Below are 19,943 nucleotides of genomic sequence, written 5' to 3' on the forward strand. Positions count from 1 at the left end.
TATTTAAAATGATTCTTCACTTCTCCACTCTTTCAATTTCAAACGTTTTAGTTAATCCCACCCGTTTGATCTCGGGGAATGGTTATTTAGAGGTTTATGAAAATTTATTATATTATATATATATATATTATATTATATTATATAATATTATATATTAAATAGTAATGTTCGAGTGCTTTCGGATTATTACAGGTTGCTTAAGTCCGATCTTATAATGTATAGCTCATCATTGTATCTAAAGATGGATTAATAATCCGAAAGCGCTCGAACATTACTATTAAAGATTGCTGGTAAGTGGAAACTATTATATAAATAATTTATATATTAATACCAACGGGCCATGCTTAATAAAATTCATTTATGAATATTTTCATTTAAATGGGTAAGTCAATTATTATCCGTAATGTAGTTATAAATTTTATTGCAACACAAATAGGAAACTTACATGTACATCATTTTTCAACATAGTCCCCTTGGATTTCAACGCACTTGGTCCATCGTTGCACAAGCTTCCTGATGACTTCATAAAAGAAGGTTTTCGGTTGAGCTGCGAGCCAGAAATGCACAGCTTCTTTCACTACAAATTCTTTCAATACAACACCTTTCAACAGCAGTTCTCGGCGTTTGCTTCGAATTTCAGGTTTCAGCTTGGCAGTAAGTATCTAACCGTAACGCGCACTGTTTATTGTCGTGCCCCTTTTCTCATAATGTTCCAGTACTGAGCCTCGTGAGTCCCAAAAACCGTAAGCATCAGTTTTCCTGCGGATGGTTGGGTCTTGAACTTTTTTTAGCAAAGCGAATTTTGATGTTTCCATTCCATACCCTGCGGTTTACTCTCCGGCGCGTAATGATGGATCCTTATTTCGTCACCGGTAATGATTCTGTCTAAGAAGATGTCCCGTTCGTTACCACAGCGACCCAAATATTTTTGGCAGATATCAAAGCGCGTTTGTTTATGCAACTGTATGAGTTGTTTTGGGACCCATCTTGCACAGACTTTATGAAATTCAAGTATGTTGTGGATGTTATCATAGGCAGAACCGTGACAAAATTGCAGACGATGTGCCACTTCATCGATAGTTATTCGTCTGTCTAAGAAAACCATGTCACGTGCACGCTCAATATTTACCTCATTTGTGCCGGTAAACGGTTCGTCGTGCGTAACACTTGTACGACCGTTTTTTCAATCCATTCGTAGACATTCCGTTGCGGCAACACACTGTTCCCGTACTATACCAAAAGTCTTCGATGAATTTCGGCCCCTCATACATCTTCCGACCACAAAAAACGATCACTGAACGTTGCGTTTCTTTGTTACAAACAGAAAGCGGAGCAGCCATAGTTAACGGCAGGGCAGCGATAATGGAACTAGCCTAGCAGCATCAAACCTGAACGCACGCGTCATCTACGCAACACAACAGTTCTACAAACATAAACAAAAATATAACTAAATTGCGGATAATAATTGACTTACCATCGTATATATTATGTAAATAATTTACATATGTCGGTAATAATTTGAAAATATTTAAAGTAATCAGCTTAAAGAGTAAATTTATTCAGAGGTAAAAAAAAACAAAAAAAACTAATTTAATTAAGAATAATAAACAAAGCTTAATATCGTTTAACAAAGAATACTTTTTTCACTCATAGTAATAAAACTCAATATTAAACTACTAATTAGAATGTTTTAAAGGATATTAAACAAAATCTTTTCATCATAAAATTTTTTACAGTTCAAAATTAACTCCTTTAAAGTATTTTTGTACAATTTTTTATAAAAAAGAATGTAAAGAAATTACATGTAACAAAATTACTGTATGATATATAACATTAAGTTTATAAGAACTAACAGTATTTGAAGGCAGATAAATTTAATTCAAAACTACACTTTATTTACAGTCATACATATCATCCTCATTCATTCTCTGAAGTAATACCTTACGGTTGTTCCTGAGGCTAAACAGAAAAAAGAAGGATAAATTCTTTATAGACAGAGATTTTGCAGTAATATGAAACTTCTTAAAATTGGAAATGAGATTAATTTCCAAACATTTTTTAATAAAAAAATTCTATCAACATAATATTTGTATTTAAGTTTATATGAATTAAAATACCTTTCTTAAAAATATTACCTATCTCATACTTCCCAGATGAACAAAGAAAAGTTCATACTCGAAAAAGTACCACCCATTATTACCAATAAATATACATATCAAGTAACAAATACTGCACGTCATGTGACGGTCAATACCATTGTGAATATTCAAAAGGGTAAAAATTAAATAATCACTTGGATGAAGATATAATGGACAGAATATTACTAAGATAAAAATTTATAGAAATTTTCGGTTGTTAGATTCAACAATTTCATTCAAAACTGCTAAATATATAACTAAGCTGTTCGATTAATTTATTTTTATCTTTAATATAATTTTTCTCCTGAACAGCTAAACGTAAAAATGAATGTAGTTGAAATTCATTTACAGTTTACAAAAGACTATAGATGAAATTTTAAAATAAAAATTATCAGAAACTGGAGAAAATAGGAGGATGCTGATAATAATAAACAATAGAATGTTCAGGTAGATATATTCAGGTAGTGGTTGTTGACAGCATTGTAACTGTTCAACGTAAATTAACGTGTGCGTGAGTTGTTAACTTTCTCCATTATAGCACAATCACGAAAGCAACTGTTTTATTGTTAGGGATTACTTCTTGTCATGCCCTGTGAAAAGTTTAGTGATGTCTCCGGTGAAGCTAATGATTTATATTAGTTTTGTTTTTTTTTTTTTTTAGCTCATACATTTTATTCATATTTATGACGTGAAGGAGTATTTTGTTCTATTATAATAAATAAATTATATTTCGTCAAACAGTATTTTTCGTAATTGTTTTTTGTCCTGGAATTATAATGACATTTTCCTTATTTATTTTATTGTTTCTAGTAGGCTTCCATTTCTCAAAACATTTCCCATTAAATGAATCCATTGTTTAAATTACTTCAAGTATCTATTTTCCTTAATTCTTTCAAATACCTCTTTTCACTTCAAACATCAATTTCCTATATCATACAAGGCTCGGCTGATAAATTTTGTACACATATGCGTAGCATGGGAATAAAAAGAGATAGTGTAATGAAATAAAATTACAAAACCTTAGCTACAAGATGAAGTATTTATTTTTCAATATAATCCCAGGTTACACGATACACTTTTCCCATCGTGTAACAAGTTTTTGCGTTTCGTCACTGAAAAATTCTAGCGGTATTTCTCAGATCCAAGTGGCTTCAGCTTTCTTCACCTCATCATCAGTGATGTAATGATTACCTTTAAAATCCCTCTTGAGATGAAGGAAGTCGCACGGAGCCAAATCCGATGAGTATGACGAATGTGGAATAGGCTCAAACTTCAGCTTGAGGAGAGCCATCAGAAATTTTGCGCGGTACCCATCGTGCACAGATTTTACGGTAACCCAGTTGCTCGATAATACGGCCTATTCGTTCTTTAGATACGCCTAACTGAATAGCGATGCGTCGCTGGGCGATTCGCCGGTCACTTTGAAGCAAATCGTCTATCTGATTCCGATATTTCTCATCAGTCACAGAAACTGGTAGTCCATTGCGAGGTGCGCCTCAATTGTCGCTTTATCGGCTTCATATTTGCGAAATTTCAACGCCTACCTATTCACAGTACTCCAGTCAATTTTTTCACTTTTGTAAACCTCTTTCAAACGATGAAAAATATTTGTAGGACTCATATTTTCTGCTGTTATGCTGTTAAAAAATCAACCACTGCGCGCTGTTTTAACCATGTTGACATATTGACCGTACTCGATTCCATTTTAACTGCTACTGAGAACAAACCGGTAAACGGATTTCAACGCATTATCGCAGGTTTATAGAAGGGGAGTTTAGCTATCATGTGCTGCCACGCCCAACTCGATAGTATCTTTTGTCTCCATGTAGCATGCTAGTGTTCAAAATGTATCAATCGAGCCTCGTATAAATAGAGAATATATATATATATATATATATATATATATATATAGAGAGAGAGAGAGAGAGAGAGAGAGAGAGAGAGAGTCGGATATATTAAACGATATTACGTTAATCTATTAATCTACTAAGTAATTCTTAATTTGTAATAATGTATAAATTTGTTCTACTATATAAAATGTCTGCAATACATCTAATTCAAATTTTACAATACAGTGATTCTTATATCAAATGAGAATTTACTAACAGTTAATTATACTAGGAAAAATCAATCTTATTCGATTAAATTGTGATTTAAATTTTTCAATTTAAACAACTCAATGTTTTTCTTCATTTTTGATCACGTGAAAATTTACTACTAATTTAACTTCTGAAATTAGGCTGCGTAAGAGATTTGAAAACAGTTTATTAAAATAATGTTTTCTAATTATGTTATCTATCTGAGTCAAATAAATCTACATTATCATAAATAATCAAAACATTATCACTTAATGAGTTTTTCAGATAAATAAAAGTAATATATTTATTATACATTAAAAATAAAATTCATCCTAACTAATACATTACTTCCTTACACAGGGGCGGTAGGCGGAGACGACGATGGAGATGATAAGGAGAAGGAAGAGGAGGCAGAGAGGGAGCGGCAGGAGGCCATCCGGGAAGCCGAGGAGAGGCGGAAGGAAAAACACAGGAAAATGGAAGAAGAACGAGAAAAGATGAGACAGGAAATCAGAGACAAGGTTTGTTTTAAGTAATACTAATAAAGGCACATTATATTTGTGTTATGTAATACAACAATGTAAAATTTTATGAAACAAAATACTACTTAGTTAAATTTTACTCTTACAGCATCATAAGCGGTTAGTTTAACTTTAGTTGAACTTTACAAAATAAAGTTAAACTAAACTTAAAATTAAAAGTAGTTTCCTCAAGCTACAAATCCCAGTAAGTGAGTTAAGGAAGGTGGAAATATTCTGCTTCGTTAATTGTTACAATATTGTTACGTAATTTTAATAAGCATATTTTTTTTTAAATATATTTTTCAGTTAAGATTATCTAAAAATTAAAGTTTGAATTTTTTACGTTCGAACTACAGTGAATTAAATACTCAGAGAATAGAGTGATTTGTCGGGTTAGTTATTACTGCAAAATACTTTCTTATATAATTATATGTAATAAATCCCTTCACGTCGAAGCAAATTTACTAATTCCACCATTGTTAAACTTTAATATAGTCTTGCCAGATTCTAAAAACACAATTTCTGAATTCTCATCAGCAAACACTTGGTATCGAATGAAACCTTATGAAATTTCAAGAGAAATATTTCAAATCTTGATTATGTAAATTCTTTGTATTTCTTTAAATATATTTTTTAAGACATCGCTCGCACTGGGACATAAATTAATTAAATTTTTCACTTGTATATAACTCTAAACTATAAACAATTGTTTTATACCTAATTTTTTCTCTACTCGAACATCATTGGGATAAATTGATTAGCAAAATTTAGCAGTAGCGCTCGTATAAAGGGGTTGTAAATTCTAAATAAAATTCCGCTCTTAGTGATTTTGTAACTTTATTAAAGAGAAAATTAATTTAGATGGATGAAACTAATTATGTACAATATAATAATAGTATTGTAGTATTAATAGTACAATATAATTAATATATAATAACATGCAATTACTGTTGATGTCAGAAAAATCTTTTTTTTAAATTTACTTTTATTTTTTATTTGAATCGAAACAGTATTCTGAAAACCAGAAGTTGATAAAAAATTATCTTATACCATTACAAATTGTAGAATATGATACCTTTTCAACTGAACTGTTGATAATAATTATGATAATTAACTATGCAAGGTAATTTTCCCGTCTTTATTTTAAATACCATTTTTCACTAATTACCAGATAGCACAAAGAAACTTTTTTGGAAATTTTATTTCATGACTGAATGATTCATGCAAAGATGATACTAATCAATTTGCATAAATTCTTAATCATTAAAAATTTTTATAATTTTGATCATGTTTAGAATGTTTTTCACAGATCTTTTTCTATTGCAAAGCCCAACAAGCAAAAATGTCTATTCGAAAACAATACATATATAAATTGTAGCAGAAAACTCCATTAGCAACATTTTTTCTTAATTTTACAAAATAAACTAAAAGGAAAATAAGTTGAATCAATAGTAAAAATCAACTGCTTAAATACGAATGTAATCTAGAATATTCTACATTACGTTTACTACTGAATATCTTAGTTAAATGAAATCCCTGTTCAAAATATTGTGCTAATTACCTAGCGCCTGCTAATTAAATGACAAAAAAGGAAATTCCTTTTTCATTAGATAAATTAAACTGGAAGATAACGATGAAATATGCAATAAATTAACTGGAATTATATCTATATGACATTACGCCTTAGGTGTGCTCCAATAAAAGGTAATAAAAATTGATAAACAAAAACAAAGTAAATAAACAAAAAAATAAAGAAAATAGTTTTTTTTAGCATACGTCTTCATTTAAAACGTATACCCAAAAAAAAGCAAAAATAATGTTATTTAACTTTAATCGAAACAAAATATTAAATTATTTTCTTTATAAAATTCTTATGTATGAAATGTCTTTCTTTACGAAAATCATCTCTATAATCATAAAAACAAGACATTAAATAAATATATCTTTACAACTTCATTTCATGAATAATCAAAGCGTAGGACGCTCTTAATGTTAATGGTATAAATAATTTATTAATTATTTTTATATGTAACACTAATTCAACAGTAATTCTGAACAACGTTTTCAAAAACGTATTGCACGATGAGTGGCCGTTTCAATATATTCGATTGGTTCAATTTCGTTGATTACAAAAGTTTGGAAAGAATTTAATTTTAATTTTAATTTTAATTTTTATTTTTATTTGTGTACTGTTTTTATGAATGTATCAAAGAAAAATTAAGGATAAAAATCATGAAGGATTTAATGAGTTTATCATGATGGAAGGCTAGATTTACGTTTACTTACTTCTTTTTTTTAAATATCTAATCCTTATTCCAAATATTGGAAATATATGAAATTTAATAAAACAATAACTATTATTTACTCGTGCACGTTTTCTTATGTTAAATGATAAGCAGATAAAATATTTAGCAATGCAGGAAAAATGGAGAAATAAACACAAATTGCTAATTGCTAATTTTAAACATATACCAAATTCATGAAGATCGTTTGTACTTTTGGCAATGGAATCTGATCATTAGATTTGGTCAATTTAGCGTTTTTCAATTTTATTATTCATGAAATGAAATTTTATATGATTATTGTGAAGAAGATTATTTAAAATCTTCTTTATAAACCTTAGTTTAACTTTGTAAAGACAGTTACAAAATATTTTTAATGATATTTAGAAATTTTCACATCATCAATTTTGTAAAGAAAATAATCTAATATTTTGTTTCTATTAATGATAAATGATTTTTTTTTCTTTTTGGTGCACACATTGTATTATGTAATTTCTTAGATAAAAGCGAATTTAAAAAAAAAGTCCTTTTTTTAAAATTATAATCATAATTTTCAATATTATTATTTTTTTTATTATTATTATAACGACACAGCAACTTTACAATCGGTTCAGCAAAATAATTGATCAATTAGTAAATAAGATGTATATTTGAACTAGCATTAATTAGTCACAGACCCAGTGCTGATGACTTAACGATAACAACGAAATGAAATAGAAGAGCACTCCGTACAGCAACACCAGAAAGTCACCTAATTGAAACGATAAGGTAAACCAAGAATATTGTTCCTTAGCAATCTCGAAAAATCACTGATCGTGTTATCCAATAAATTGACCGTCAAATAATTTGGGTGCCGATCCAAACGATTTTGATAACGTAGGCTGACCAGAGAGATTTCCTGCTGAACGGTTCGCAACTTAAGATCATTATACATGAGGTTATTGTTTTTGTACCAGGGTTTTTCTCTGGTAGCGTTCAAGTATGTCGGTACTAGAGTTGCATACCGTACCCACACAATTCACTCCCTTAAATCCAAACAGGCTTAAAAACTGATTTATAAATCAACAATTTACTTACTACCGAAAGCCGAGATCTACGAATGAAATTATTCAATTCAAAAATGATTTTACAACAACCATTCTGTGATTAATCACAGTATAACCCCAAAAAATATACAAACAATTACATCTTAAACGGTCAGAAGTAAGGATGGCAGAAACATTAGAATACCACAAAGATTGATTGGAAAGCGATCGTTTACATCATTTTCAAATCAGATTGAATGTTTTATAAACTTCAATTTAGACATACTGTCAGGAAAAAACTTTTCAACAAAATAAGAATTTATCGACTCGAGGTTATTCATTGAACTCAAGTACCTTACCTAGGATAACACCACTAAATACATTACTGAAACTGAGAACTACCATGGAACTTTGCCGTTGATAAGAGCAAATTTGAATACACACCCTCAAGAAATAAAGTAAATCAATGTAACACTCGTTGTAGAAGTAATTCTACAACACAGAACTAAAGCAACAAGCTTCAACAAGGTCTACTTGAAATATTACAATAACCTATTCAATGAAAGTAATATTTAAACAGCATTCATGTAGCATGTCATTTTGTAGTAGAGACAACAATTCTCTCTCTCTTTCACCCTCTCTCTCTCTCTCTCTCTCTCTCTCTCTCTCTCACTTTCCTAACTTCAGATGTACACGTTTGAAACTGAATATCCTTGAAACAAATAATTTTCTACTGAAAACAGTTTATACGTATAAATATTTTGCTCTAAATTGCATTGTCATTCACAATGAATGTGAACACAAATTGTGTATGGCAAAGTTTTAACCATCCTGCCGCAGACAGAAAGACAGACACGAAGAGTAAGTTAAATAAAAGTATATTAAAGGTAGATACAAAATCTATTGAACATACAAAGATTTATTTATTATGGTCGTAATTTGGAGTATAAAAGAATAGGCCATACTTATGTTAATTCTATTGTTGATCCTAACACTATCATCCCTTTTTAAGTACTTTGAAAGCCAAATATAACATAATTCTTCATTTTGTATTTAGTATGAGAAAAATTTTATTATTCTGCACATGAATAGCTTATTAATTTCTCAAACATAGTACCGCTGATATGTTAAATACGTGCTGGTAAGGTGGATTACACCTTACCAGCACGTTTATGTTCTCTAAATCTTTTGGCTTACTCGGAAGCCATCATCAGGAGTTAAAATTAATGCATTAAAATCAAAGTTTAAAAATCATAGTTAAAATTTAAAAACATTCATGACTGTCCTGGTCCTATTATACTGGACCACATATATTCTGGATACACGTATATACCCATATATTCTGATGGATTAAAATGAAATCATACGGAGCCATATTATTAAAGAGATAAATATTAGATTAAATATTATTGATTTATGTTTATATTTAGTATATTTTTAAATAATATATCGTCTTTAAAATATTTTTGTTCATTAATTAAATTTTTATTATTACGGTATATATGATATTTTTCCAAATTAGAAGTATTATAATATTTGTAAGAAATATCTAAAATTTTCATGAAATTATTATGATTGTATGAATGACCGTATTCTATGTTTCACAAAGTTAAAGTTTCTATTTTATTATTTTTTATAAAATTTATATGCTCTTTAACACACGTGAAGAAAAATTTGCAGTTGGTAACACCCACGTAACGTTTTTAATTATTTCTATTTCTTTAGTTAAGAAAGTTTTATCGTGTTTGAGGTATTTTACGGCTTATAATAAATAATTATATTTAAATAATAAATACAAATACTTTAAAGATTCTATAAGATTACATTGATGATATACTAAACAGTTAATTTAGATTAAGTAAAAGACAAAGTAACAATAACAACAATCGATTCAGGAAGCTTGTTTTACATTCAATGGTGGAAGGATCACAAAGCGAACAATAGAAACAATATCCAAAGTTAACTAGTGTATTGTACATATATAGTCCTCTACAAAATAATTCTTGTTTCTAATTTCCCTCCCACTGTTAGTTTAATCCTTCTTTAATACTATAGAATGCAGTGTATGCAAATAACGGCTACATGAAACTATAAAACAAATTTGAAATTAAAAAACATAAAGCCGAAAAAATACTATTTGAACAGGTTATTTGTGAATAAAATAGTGATAATTTTTAGTAAAGATAAGGCGCACTCACAAATATTTTTACAATACCGAACCGAAGCAACAAGTTTTAACGAGGTGTACTCGAAATATTGCAAAAAACCTTTACAATGGAAGTAATATTTAAACAACATTCAAGTAGCATATAATTAAAACTGTTAATTATAAAAAGAAAAAATAGCAATATTTTTAAAAACCAACAAATTAAACATGATTAAAATTTCATTGAAATTGTATATTTGCGAAGCAATTTTAATGGTCTGGGAAAAATACAGAGTAACTACAAATGACGTCAAAATTGACAACGGTTTATGTTTTTAACTTCAATCTTTCAATTCTTTCCGGCTAACTTTAACAATGAAATTTTTTTTTTAAATTTCAAAGTTCTCTGAACTTCTAAGATCCTTTCTTAAAATATTTTATAAAAATACCGATTACTGAACTGTTTACCTTTTTTTGAAAATAATAATATAGTACAGCCGCGCTATACCGCGGCTCGATATACCGCGGATACAGATATAGCGCGGATTATAAACTGTCTCCAAAAAATATCTGAATATCTGAAAAAAACATCGTATCTTCCTTACTTAACGTGTTTCTGTTTAAGTACACATTATACTGTATTGGCTTTTTCTACTAAACCATTATTGTTTGATTTTTTTCCTATTTTTGTAATTGATCTCAAAATAACGCGGTTAACCTATAACGCGGGTGTCACGTTAGTCCCTCGACAACCACGTTATAGGGGGATTGCACTGTATATTGTTCTGGAGAAAAAATCTTGCCGTTTGATTATTTATTCATTAATTTTTTTTATATTTGGCAAAAAAGTTTTAGTTGTTTCGAAAGAGAAAAACTAAAGTTTTCAAATACTTTTTTCAATTTAGTTAGTTTCGAATTCCTAAACAGTTTTCTTCAACACATCCGGATGAGAAAAATCTTTTTCTTTTTCTTTTTTCTATCACAGTTTGTCTATTTATTTATGGTTCCAAGAAGGAACGATAAGTAAATGGAATTACAATAAGCACTAGATTAGAGGTTTCCAATGAAATCTCTCATCAGGCATACATGCATAAGGCAATAGTTCAAATGTGATGCAAGTACAAGACAATATGTAAATACATAAAAAACAGTAGTTCATTTGTATAAATCCATTTGCAAAGATGCACTAAATAAAAAGCATAAAAGTGTATAAAACTCTAACAAAAAATAAAAAAATCAAATAATATTGTAAGACAAAAGAAAATAAAAATGAAAGAGTACATAATTTTCTTATCAAAGTAATTTAGGCTATTTATCAGACATAGAGAAGATACTCATCACCCAAGGGATGTCATCCCAACTAAGAGTCACTACCCCAGGTCCAGCATGTGAAAGCGTTTAAGTAGTCGGAGGTCCTCGCTGTTGTCTAGGAGATTCAGCGCTCGATAGTTCACCTAATTTCTTAACCGTTGTTTGTAATGTGAACGGAATTGCTTGATTTTCTCTCGGACATAAGACAATTTCATATAGTTATGAATTACTTCGTTCCATACAAACCACAAGGTCTCTGTAAAGATTTTTGAAAACTTATAAGCGTTGTATAACGCTTACTCTTGCTCTTCGAACCCCATATATGTATACCATACGTCCAAATGGATTTCAGAATGACCTTGTAGATTAAAAGTTTGTTGGAAAGAGACAAATGTAAATTCCTACTCAATAGCCAATAACGCTCCTTAAATCTGAGTTTTAGCTATTTTATCTTCTCTTTTACATGGTTCTTCCAAGTCAAGTGACGATCAAGGTTGAGCACGAGGTACCTTACTCGATCAGAAATGCGGAATGAAAACACCGTCAAGGTTGACTCTCACCTCTCCTTAACTCAAACGTGATATGACTCGATTTATTGTGATTTACTTTTATTCGCCTCTTTGTTAGCCACTTGCCAATCAAGTGTAACCACGATTGAAGCTTCTCCAAGGCCAGACGAGAATTTTCATCAACAGCCACGATTGCTGTGTCATCAGTAATGAGGCGATGGTTGCATATTCCAAGGGTCCGCAATGAAACTTGAGTGCAAGACTGGTCCAAAACAGAGCCCTGAGAAACCCCCGATCTAATGTCAAAGTATCCACATAACTAGTCATTGCTTCTGACCTTTTAAAAACTCCATTAAATCAGTTCCGCAGGACTAAACAGAAAGGTTGAGGAAGGGTATGTTTTAACTTATAGAATAGTCCAAGCAGTTAGACCTTGTCTGCAGTCAGGCCTGCTGAACATTAAAGAAGGCTGCCAAGCGAATCTCTTTTCTTCCAGACAATAGGTGATGACATCCACTGTCTATGTGCATCTGTTTACTTGTACTAGATGTACACTTCTAATCTTGAATAATATTATCTCGCTTTAAGGTTGGCTACAGTTTCCTAAGAAACAGTTTCTCAAACAACCTTGAAAGAATCGGTAAAAGACTTATTGGTCTGTAGGAATACACATAGTGTCAGGTTTATCTGGTTTCGCTACTTGAGACACCTTCTCTCTGATGGAACGTACGATATTCGAAGGATGCCATGGAAAAGATGTGTACTTTATGACCTTGAAAGAGATCATAACTAGCACTTTATCTGTAATCAGGTAAAAGCCTTAAGTCTTCTTTAAGCGTTTCCCTTGCTTGACCACCTGCAACATCTCTGTCGTGAGAAGAGCTTATCGTAAGGCCTAGAGGCACTGGGACGTCAAAGAAATCAATATTTCCTCTTTATTAGCATCCTTCATTACGTGGAATAAATTACTTACTCAGGTGCGTAGCTCAGTTTTTTACCCATCGCCCTTAACCCATTCCTAATGGCCTTCAGAAGTCCTTTTAACCTGCCTGCAGCCCTATTGAAAGATATTTTGTCCTCAGGCACCCTGTAGTATTGCCACGTCTGCCTAACTCGCCTCTTTGTTTTAATCAGGTCCAGCATCTCTCTTGAAGTTTCTGTACCTCCTCTTTCCTCAGATCTCTCTTCTCAGGTGTCGATCATCTGCTCCTTCCCGCATGAATGAGGACAATTAGTACCTCGCATAATCAATATCATCAGAACATTTAAATGGGTCAGGTACGATCAGCTCCTCTTCAATGCAAGTTCGTATGAGTTCAGTCTCTCCTGTTATGAAGGAGAGAAAAAACAATTTTTGCTATTCATGATAGCATAGAAAACAAAAATTTTCATTTATCACAATTCAACATGGCTGGTTGTATGTCTTCTTCCACTCTTGTTTATTTCGTACTAGTAATCAATTTCAAAGTATTTGATATATTAAACATCTTTAATTTATACATATATATATCGGATGGAATTATAACTGATAGTCACAATAACCGATGTTTAGGTAGCTTGGTGGTACTATTTTAATAAGCCATCTACACGGGTATTGTAATACAGTAATAATCATTAAAAATAATAATAATAATAATTTATTTCCGTAATAGAATAATATTTTTAAAAATACGCAATAATAAATACAAATACTGTAGAGTAAAAGAAGATAGAGAAAAATTGTAAAAATTAATTTGTCTGCAAAAAGTCGTTTTTTGCAAAGTTATTTTGCTTTGTTTGGACATTTTGTGCTGTAATACAGTTTTTAAAGGTTCTATTCTAAATCAAAACAAACATTTCTTCATTAGAAATTTCTGTAAAACTGATAAACCGGCAAACTGTTTTCATTGTCGCTGAAACTTCTGGAAGTTTTGCAGGGTTCATGTCTTCATCGTTGTCGCTATCGTTAATTTCATTGTCATTAGCTACGTCCCCGTCAATTTCTGCTAGTACTGAAGCCACTACTCATCATCTGTTACAGTTTCATGCGTTTTTAAATCTTTGTCAACTTCTTGATAATCTTCAAACAATGCATTTGACAACGATTGTTTTGCAGACTATTGCCCCATTCCGCTAAAGATTCTTCTTCGCACGCAAAAAAAAATGACGTCAGTAACTTCGCCAGGTTGTGGTAAAAACGCTTCATATCGATAGAAATTTTTTACAGTCAGTGGAGAAACCTCTTCGCGTGATCTTTCTAACATAATTATAGCATCCAGCATCGCTATTTGTGTTTCCTTTTTTTGATCTAAATCCTGTAACATTTGTAAAATTAGGTGTTTTTGTAGTGGACTTTTACCGACTTGATCAGGCCTTGATCTAAGAGCTGTAAGACTACTCTTGTTTTCGGTAGTAAGAACACTAACTTTATATACGAAAGATTTTCAACGTCTGGATGAGGCGGACAGTTGTCAATGAGTAGCAGTATTTTATCATTTTCAGTCTTTAATTCACGGTTCAATTTTCGTAACCATGACGTAAAGATATCACTTGTCATCCAAACTCTCTTGATACTTTTGTACATAACAGGAAGAGATTTCAAATTTTTAAAGCATTGGGGTTTAGCAGTTTTCCCTGTAAACAAAAGGCTTTTTTTCACTTCCAGTCATATTTGTAGCAATTAGTACTGTTAGTCTTTGTTTTGATAATCCCCCCCCCCCCAGAACATGTTTTGTCTTTAAACAGAAGGGTTCTTTCTGGCGTCAGTTAAAAAAAGATCGGGTTCGTCAGCATTATATATATTTTCGTCCGAATAGCCCTCTTTTAATTTTGGCCAAATGGTTTCTAGTCATTATTCTGACACACCGGTTGGTACTGCTGCGGCCTCGCCGCTTATTTTCTCCGACACAATATAGTGATCCTGACGAAACCGTTGTATCCAATCTGAAGTTATTTCACGTGATTTACCAAATTTTTCATAAAAATCGTTGCGTTATTTTGCAATATAGGGATATCACTAGCCCACATTTTAACAGCGCTTGGTCTACATCATTATGTTGACTAGCCATATTTTTTTTTATTTCATAGAATTTGTTTCAAACGTTTTATTCATTTTTCACGGTTCTTCCATATCACCGATATTGTCGAATGACCTACGCCAAATTCTTGGACAACGTCCTTATTAGTTTCACCATTCTCTAATCTCCAGATAATGTGCGCCTTTTTCTCTATCCTGAATGTTTTTCGCGAAGTCATAGTTAAATCACTATTAGATGAATTACACAAGATACGTAAAATAAAATACTGTACTTGTACGATATGACACACTTATACCAAAAGATTAATAATAACTGAATGTGGCTGCTTCAGTTTACAATAATCTTGTACAGGAAGAAGACAAGAAAAACAAGAACCATAGTACTCGTACATATGCATGTAAAAAGGAAAAAGTGATACATTTTAACCGTAAAAATATTTCTGTAGCTACAAAGTAGATATACTACGTTACAGACAAGTCACTTCCCGTTCGTCATTATAAGCGATAAAATGTTACATTGCAATAGAAAGAATAAATCATAATAACCGATATGTCACAACAACCTATGTAATTATGAATAATATACATACTGTATTTATGTATTAACAGTATACCAAACCAACCAAGAGAAATGATTTTGGTCTTTATATCCGATATGTCATTACATCCGATGTCACTATAAACGGTACCTTACTGTATAATATATAAATATATATATTTTTTACATTCGATCTGACATCTAAGAATCACGTTTACGTAGCTCAGACTTCTTTATTTTCAAAAACTCTTCATCCTTTTACTCATCTTTCTTTTCATCTCATCATTACATTTACAATTTTGCTTTTTCTTTTGCGCCTCTAGAATCTCAGATTTGTTTATCCTTTTTTCTGAAAGCTTTTGTTCAGAATTTTTCTTTTTTATATGTTAAGTTTTTCAAATCCTTGCTTTTCTAAACCAGTTTATATTTTTTTCTCTTTTTTCCAAATAATTAACAATTTCAGTTAATCTATTTTCATTCCTTCTAATCAGGTTTCAGTAGAATTTTCATCTTCTTTGCCCTATTGTACGTTCTATTTTATTTTAATTTTTATAAATTTCCTCTATATTTCTTAATATACAAATATCTTTTTTACTTTATCCACCGTGTATTTTTTTAAATTAGTTTTTTCTACTTAGATGATTTCCTTTCCTGAAATTTTTATGAATAATCTGTCCCATATAGAGCTTCTGGAAATATAACTTTAATTATTATTTAAAATTTTATTTCCTCCTTATTGAATTCTACGAAAATTAAATTAACCTTAGTGTCTAATATTCATATTTATGAATATTAAAACAATGGCAATAATATTTTACTAAATATTTCAATTATTAAATATATCTATAATTATTATATATATATATATATATAGAAGAGATTTACTGGCACCATCCCCTCTTAAACTTGAATATTCTCCTGAATAATTTTACTTTAAACGAATTATTGTTTGCTTTGCTTCGTTCAGATAGTTCATATACCGCAACCAATAAAACTGTTAATTGATACAAATGTCGCAGATAATTCTTTATTTTTCTAAATGTATGTTTGAAACCTGTAACTACTTTTTCCGCTTGAAAGTGTACATATGATGTCTCGCTGCTTACATCGTCCATTCTTTATTCTCTGGATGAGAAAATCATTCACTAAATTTTATATATTTTGTTGTTCAAACTTGATTTTAATATTTTTTTCTATATTACTTTTATTTTCAGTTGAAAATAATAATAATATCGGAGATTCTTAACCCTTTTTTTATACATAATAACCCACTCATAAGGTTCTTCATTGTAATTTTTTACTACTTTACCAAAATACATGTCGACAGATATTTTTTATTAACGGAAAGAAAGGAGCGTGACATCCTTTTTACATTCCTTCCCGCACTGAAGCTTCTTTTTAGTAGCCAACGATTCTAACGCTGTTCTAACGACTATACCGCGTTTTTATAGAGATATTAAATAACTTTCCTCTTATTTATAATTCAGGTTTACTTCCATCCTGATACTAAATTAACAAAAATAAATTCATATCTGTCGGTAGAACGTTGACTCGTTTGAATCATTAATTTTTTTTTTTTATTCTTATCTAATCTTTAATCTGAGAATAATTTACATATCGATTATCTGTTTTATATGTTCTAGTTGCACACTTTCTTTGATGTTTTACTCTTTCCACTCGTCTGTAAACCCAAATTTGACAAGAGTAAAACGACAAGCGGTCATAGAAAAAGGAAACGTGAAAACAAAATTCAAAATTTTAACCGTTAAATTCAAAAGGCTTTCTCATAAAATATTAATTAAAATTTCCTGGTAGAAACAAAATTAAAATGACTTTACAAACTAGCCAGAGTAGGAGAAATCTTCTACCAAATAGAATATTCAGATGGCGTGTCAGACAGACCTCAAACTGACCGATTGACCGAAAATGCACAAAAATGATTATTAATGTTGATGCTGTAAATATTTATTTATTCATATACATGTTTATTATTTCATTATTGAGGTGATCATTTAAATCAAAACAATTTATCATAATCATGGTGTTCTCCTACAAAAGTTAAGCAAATAACTAAAAAATGTATTTAACAATACTATTTAGCAAAATTTAAGCCAATATATTTTCACGAATAATTCAAATTTAACCTACTTGCATTTAAATTATTTTATTTATAATTATTCATATTAACTATAACTATTATTTCTATACGTTAATTAAGAATATATGTTTATAATCTTATTTTATTTGAATTTACAAGTAAATACATTTGTTAGGTTATTAATTATTTAAGTTTTTTTTTATCTACTTATATTCATATTATGCATACTTTTTTTCACAAAAAGAGTGAATATAATAATTAAAAATATACATCAGTATATAGGCACATAAATTTATAACTGTCACTTATAAAACATTCAGCTGATCTTACTGTTATTCACTTCCGCTTTATTATACTTTTCTGCATCTCTTCGTTCTCCTGTTTATCTTCCCGCTTCAATTTTTTTCTTTCTTTTCTTTCTTTCTGAATGAGTAAACATAGCCTAGTACTTTATATTGCGAAAGCAGGCACACACATTTCTCACTGCTCTATTTGATTACATCGGTTCAATTTTTCAAAAAAGATTTCCTTCTTTTCTTGTTGGAATCCTATTACTTTATTGCAAACAAAATTACTGAGGTTCTGAATACGAGGCATTACAATAAAATACGAGTACTTTTTTACAGGATTTTTTTTTTCATTTTTCTATCATGTATAGCTACTTATAAATACAACAAATACATCGTATTTTATTTATAAGGTGAGAAAAGTATCTGTTATTCGAATATGTAATTTTATTGTACCATAAGCATCAACGCAATAGTTCATTTTATTAAACATATATTCATATTTAATTTAGAATTAATTAAAAAATTTAGAATTATAGGGAAAAAGAAATCATATTAAATAAGAAAAATAATTTCCTTTCTCTATAAAAAATATTTATATAAACGCTTTTTTGTTTTCAGCTGTAATTTATGAATTAAAAATATATTTTCACGCATAATTCAGATATGTTAACTAAATTTAAATCTTTCACTAAATGAATACTAATAACACTGCGTTTTATCAGTTCTTATCTGATATCACGAATCAAACTTAACAATAATTTTGAGAAATATTTTATGTAGATGTTTTACAACAATTTTTTTAGCGTTAATTTTTTTCACTTAATTTTATTTTTTAAGTACGGTTAAAATTACAATAAGAGATTATTCCAAAAGTTGAAGCAGGATCTCATGTGTAATATTACATTTTCCTTCGGAAGTTGTTTCATATTTTATAAATTAAATTGTTCTGTTTCTTTTTGAAAATTTTTACTAATTTTATCTTGTCTGGTGTAAGTAAAAACCAGCTGGGCTCTTAGATATTGATATTACATTTGATACCGTAATGATTCTAAACACATGAGAACTATCCACTACAGATTCCGGTTAAGATTCTGAACTATTCGGAGCAATGGGGGCTATGTCGTTAAATGGAAAACTGAAGTTTCCGACTCAGCTTTTCTATACACTCACCCCGTGTCATGCCAAGTTGAAGTATCTCGTAACATGTTTAAGGTAAACTCTCTCAGGCTGAATCTCTTCTTCAATCGTGTCAGACCTGAGCTTTTAAAACGCAAAGAGATGTTAATTGTGACTGATAGGCCGGAGTCATTTGATTTTAACAAAATTGATTGACCGGGAATTATCATGTCCAAATTAAGCTGATTATTAACTCCGCCTTCGAAAAAAAAAACAGTTTTCGGTGTAGAACAACTCCTTAATGGGAGAGAATAGATTCGGCCGTACCTTGGATGGAGTTGCAGTAATTCTTTGATTTGCAGATGCTCATGATTTACTCAGCAAAATTTTTCTCAACCACAATTACATGTGGATGACAGAAAGATGTCCACTGCTCCACCAAAAGAGTAGATGATGCTCCATGTGTTAGATTTGTACTAACGGATATATAGACTATTGCGGTTTCAATTACGTTTCTGACGGAGAAACAAGACCTGGTAAATCTCATCAAAGTTTGTTACCTGTCACTATGGAATTATAGTACTGACGTTGTATAGGACAACACATAAGAGTGCAATTTATAAACGTATAACTGAAATATCCATAATCTTATAGAATGGTTCATTCCATAAATTTTAAGGAAATTGAATCCTGAATTAAAAATGGCTTATTGAAAAATGTTCAGTTCTTCAAATAACATGTGATATTACCTTAACCTAATTCAAACTGTTTTTCTATTTAATCTAGGGACTTTAGTCGAAATAAAACCGAAACAATTCCTACGGTAAAGTCAATTCATAAAATATTAAACAAGAAATGATAATATACCCAAATTA

The 19,943-nt window shown here is 30.3% G+C and overlaps 1 protein-coding gene across 1 annotated transcript in view; it reads left to right on the plus strand.

Annotated features, from left to right (window-relative positions):
* cpx (synaptic transmission protein complexin) overlaps positions 1–19,943 on the plus strand; it is a 267,739-nt gene that overhangs the window by 204,134 nt on the left and 43,662 nt on the right. Inside the window, exon 2 of the mRNA XM_075354714.1 lies at positions 4,586–4,737. Within this exon, the coding sequence (XP_075210829.1) occupies positions 4,586–4,737 (152 nt within the window). The remainder of the gene's footprint in view (positions 1–4,585; positions 4,738–19,943) is intronic.

Source organism: Lycorma delicatula, chromosome 1 (genome assembly GCF_047948215.1).
Source record: "Lycorma delicatula isolate Av1 chromosome 1, ASM4794821v1, whole genome shotgun sequence".
Classification (NCBI taxonomy): domain Eukaryota; kingdom Metazoa; phylum Arthropoda; class Insecta; order Hemiptera; family Fulgoridae; genus Lycorma; species Lycorma delicatula.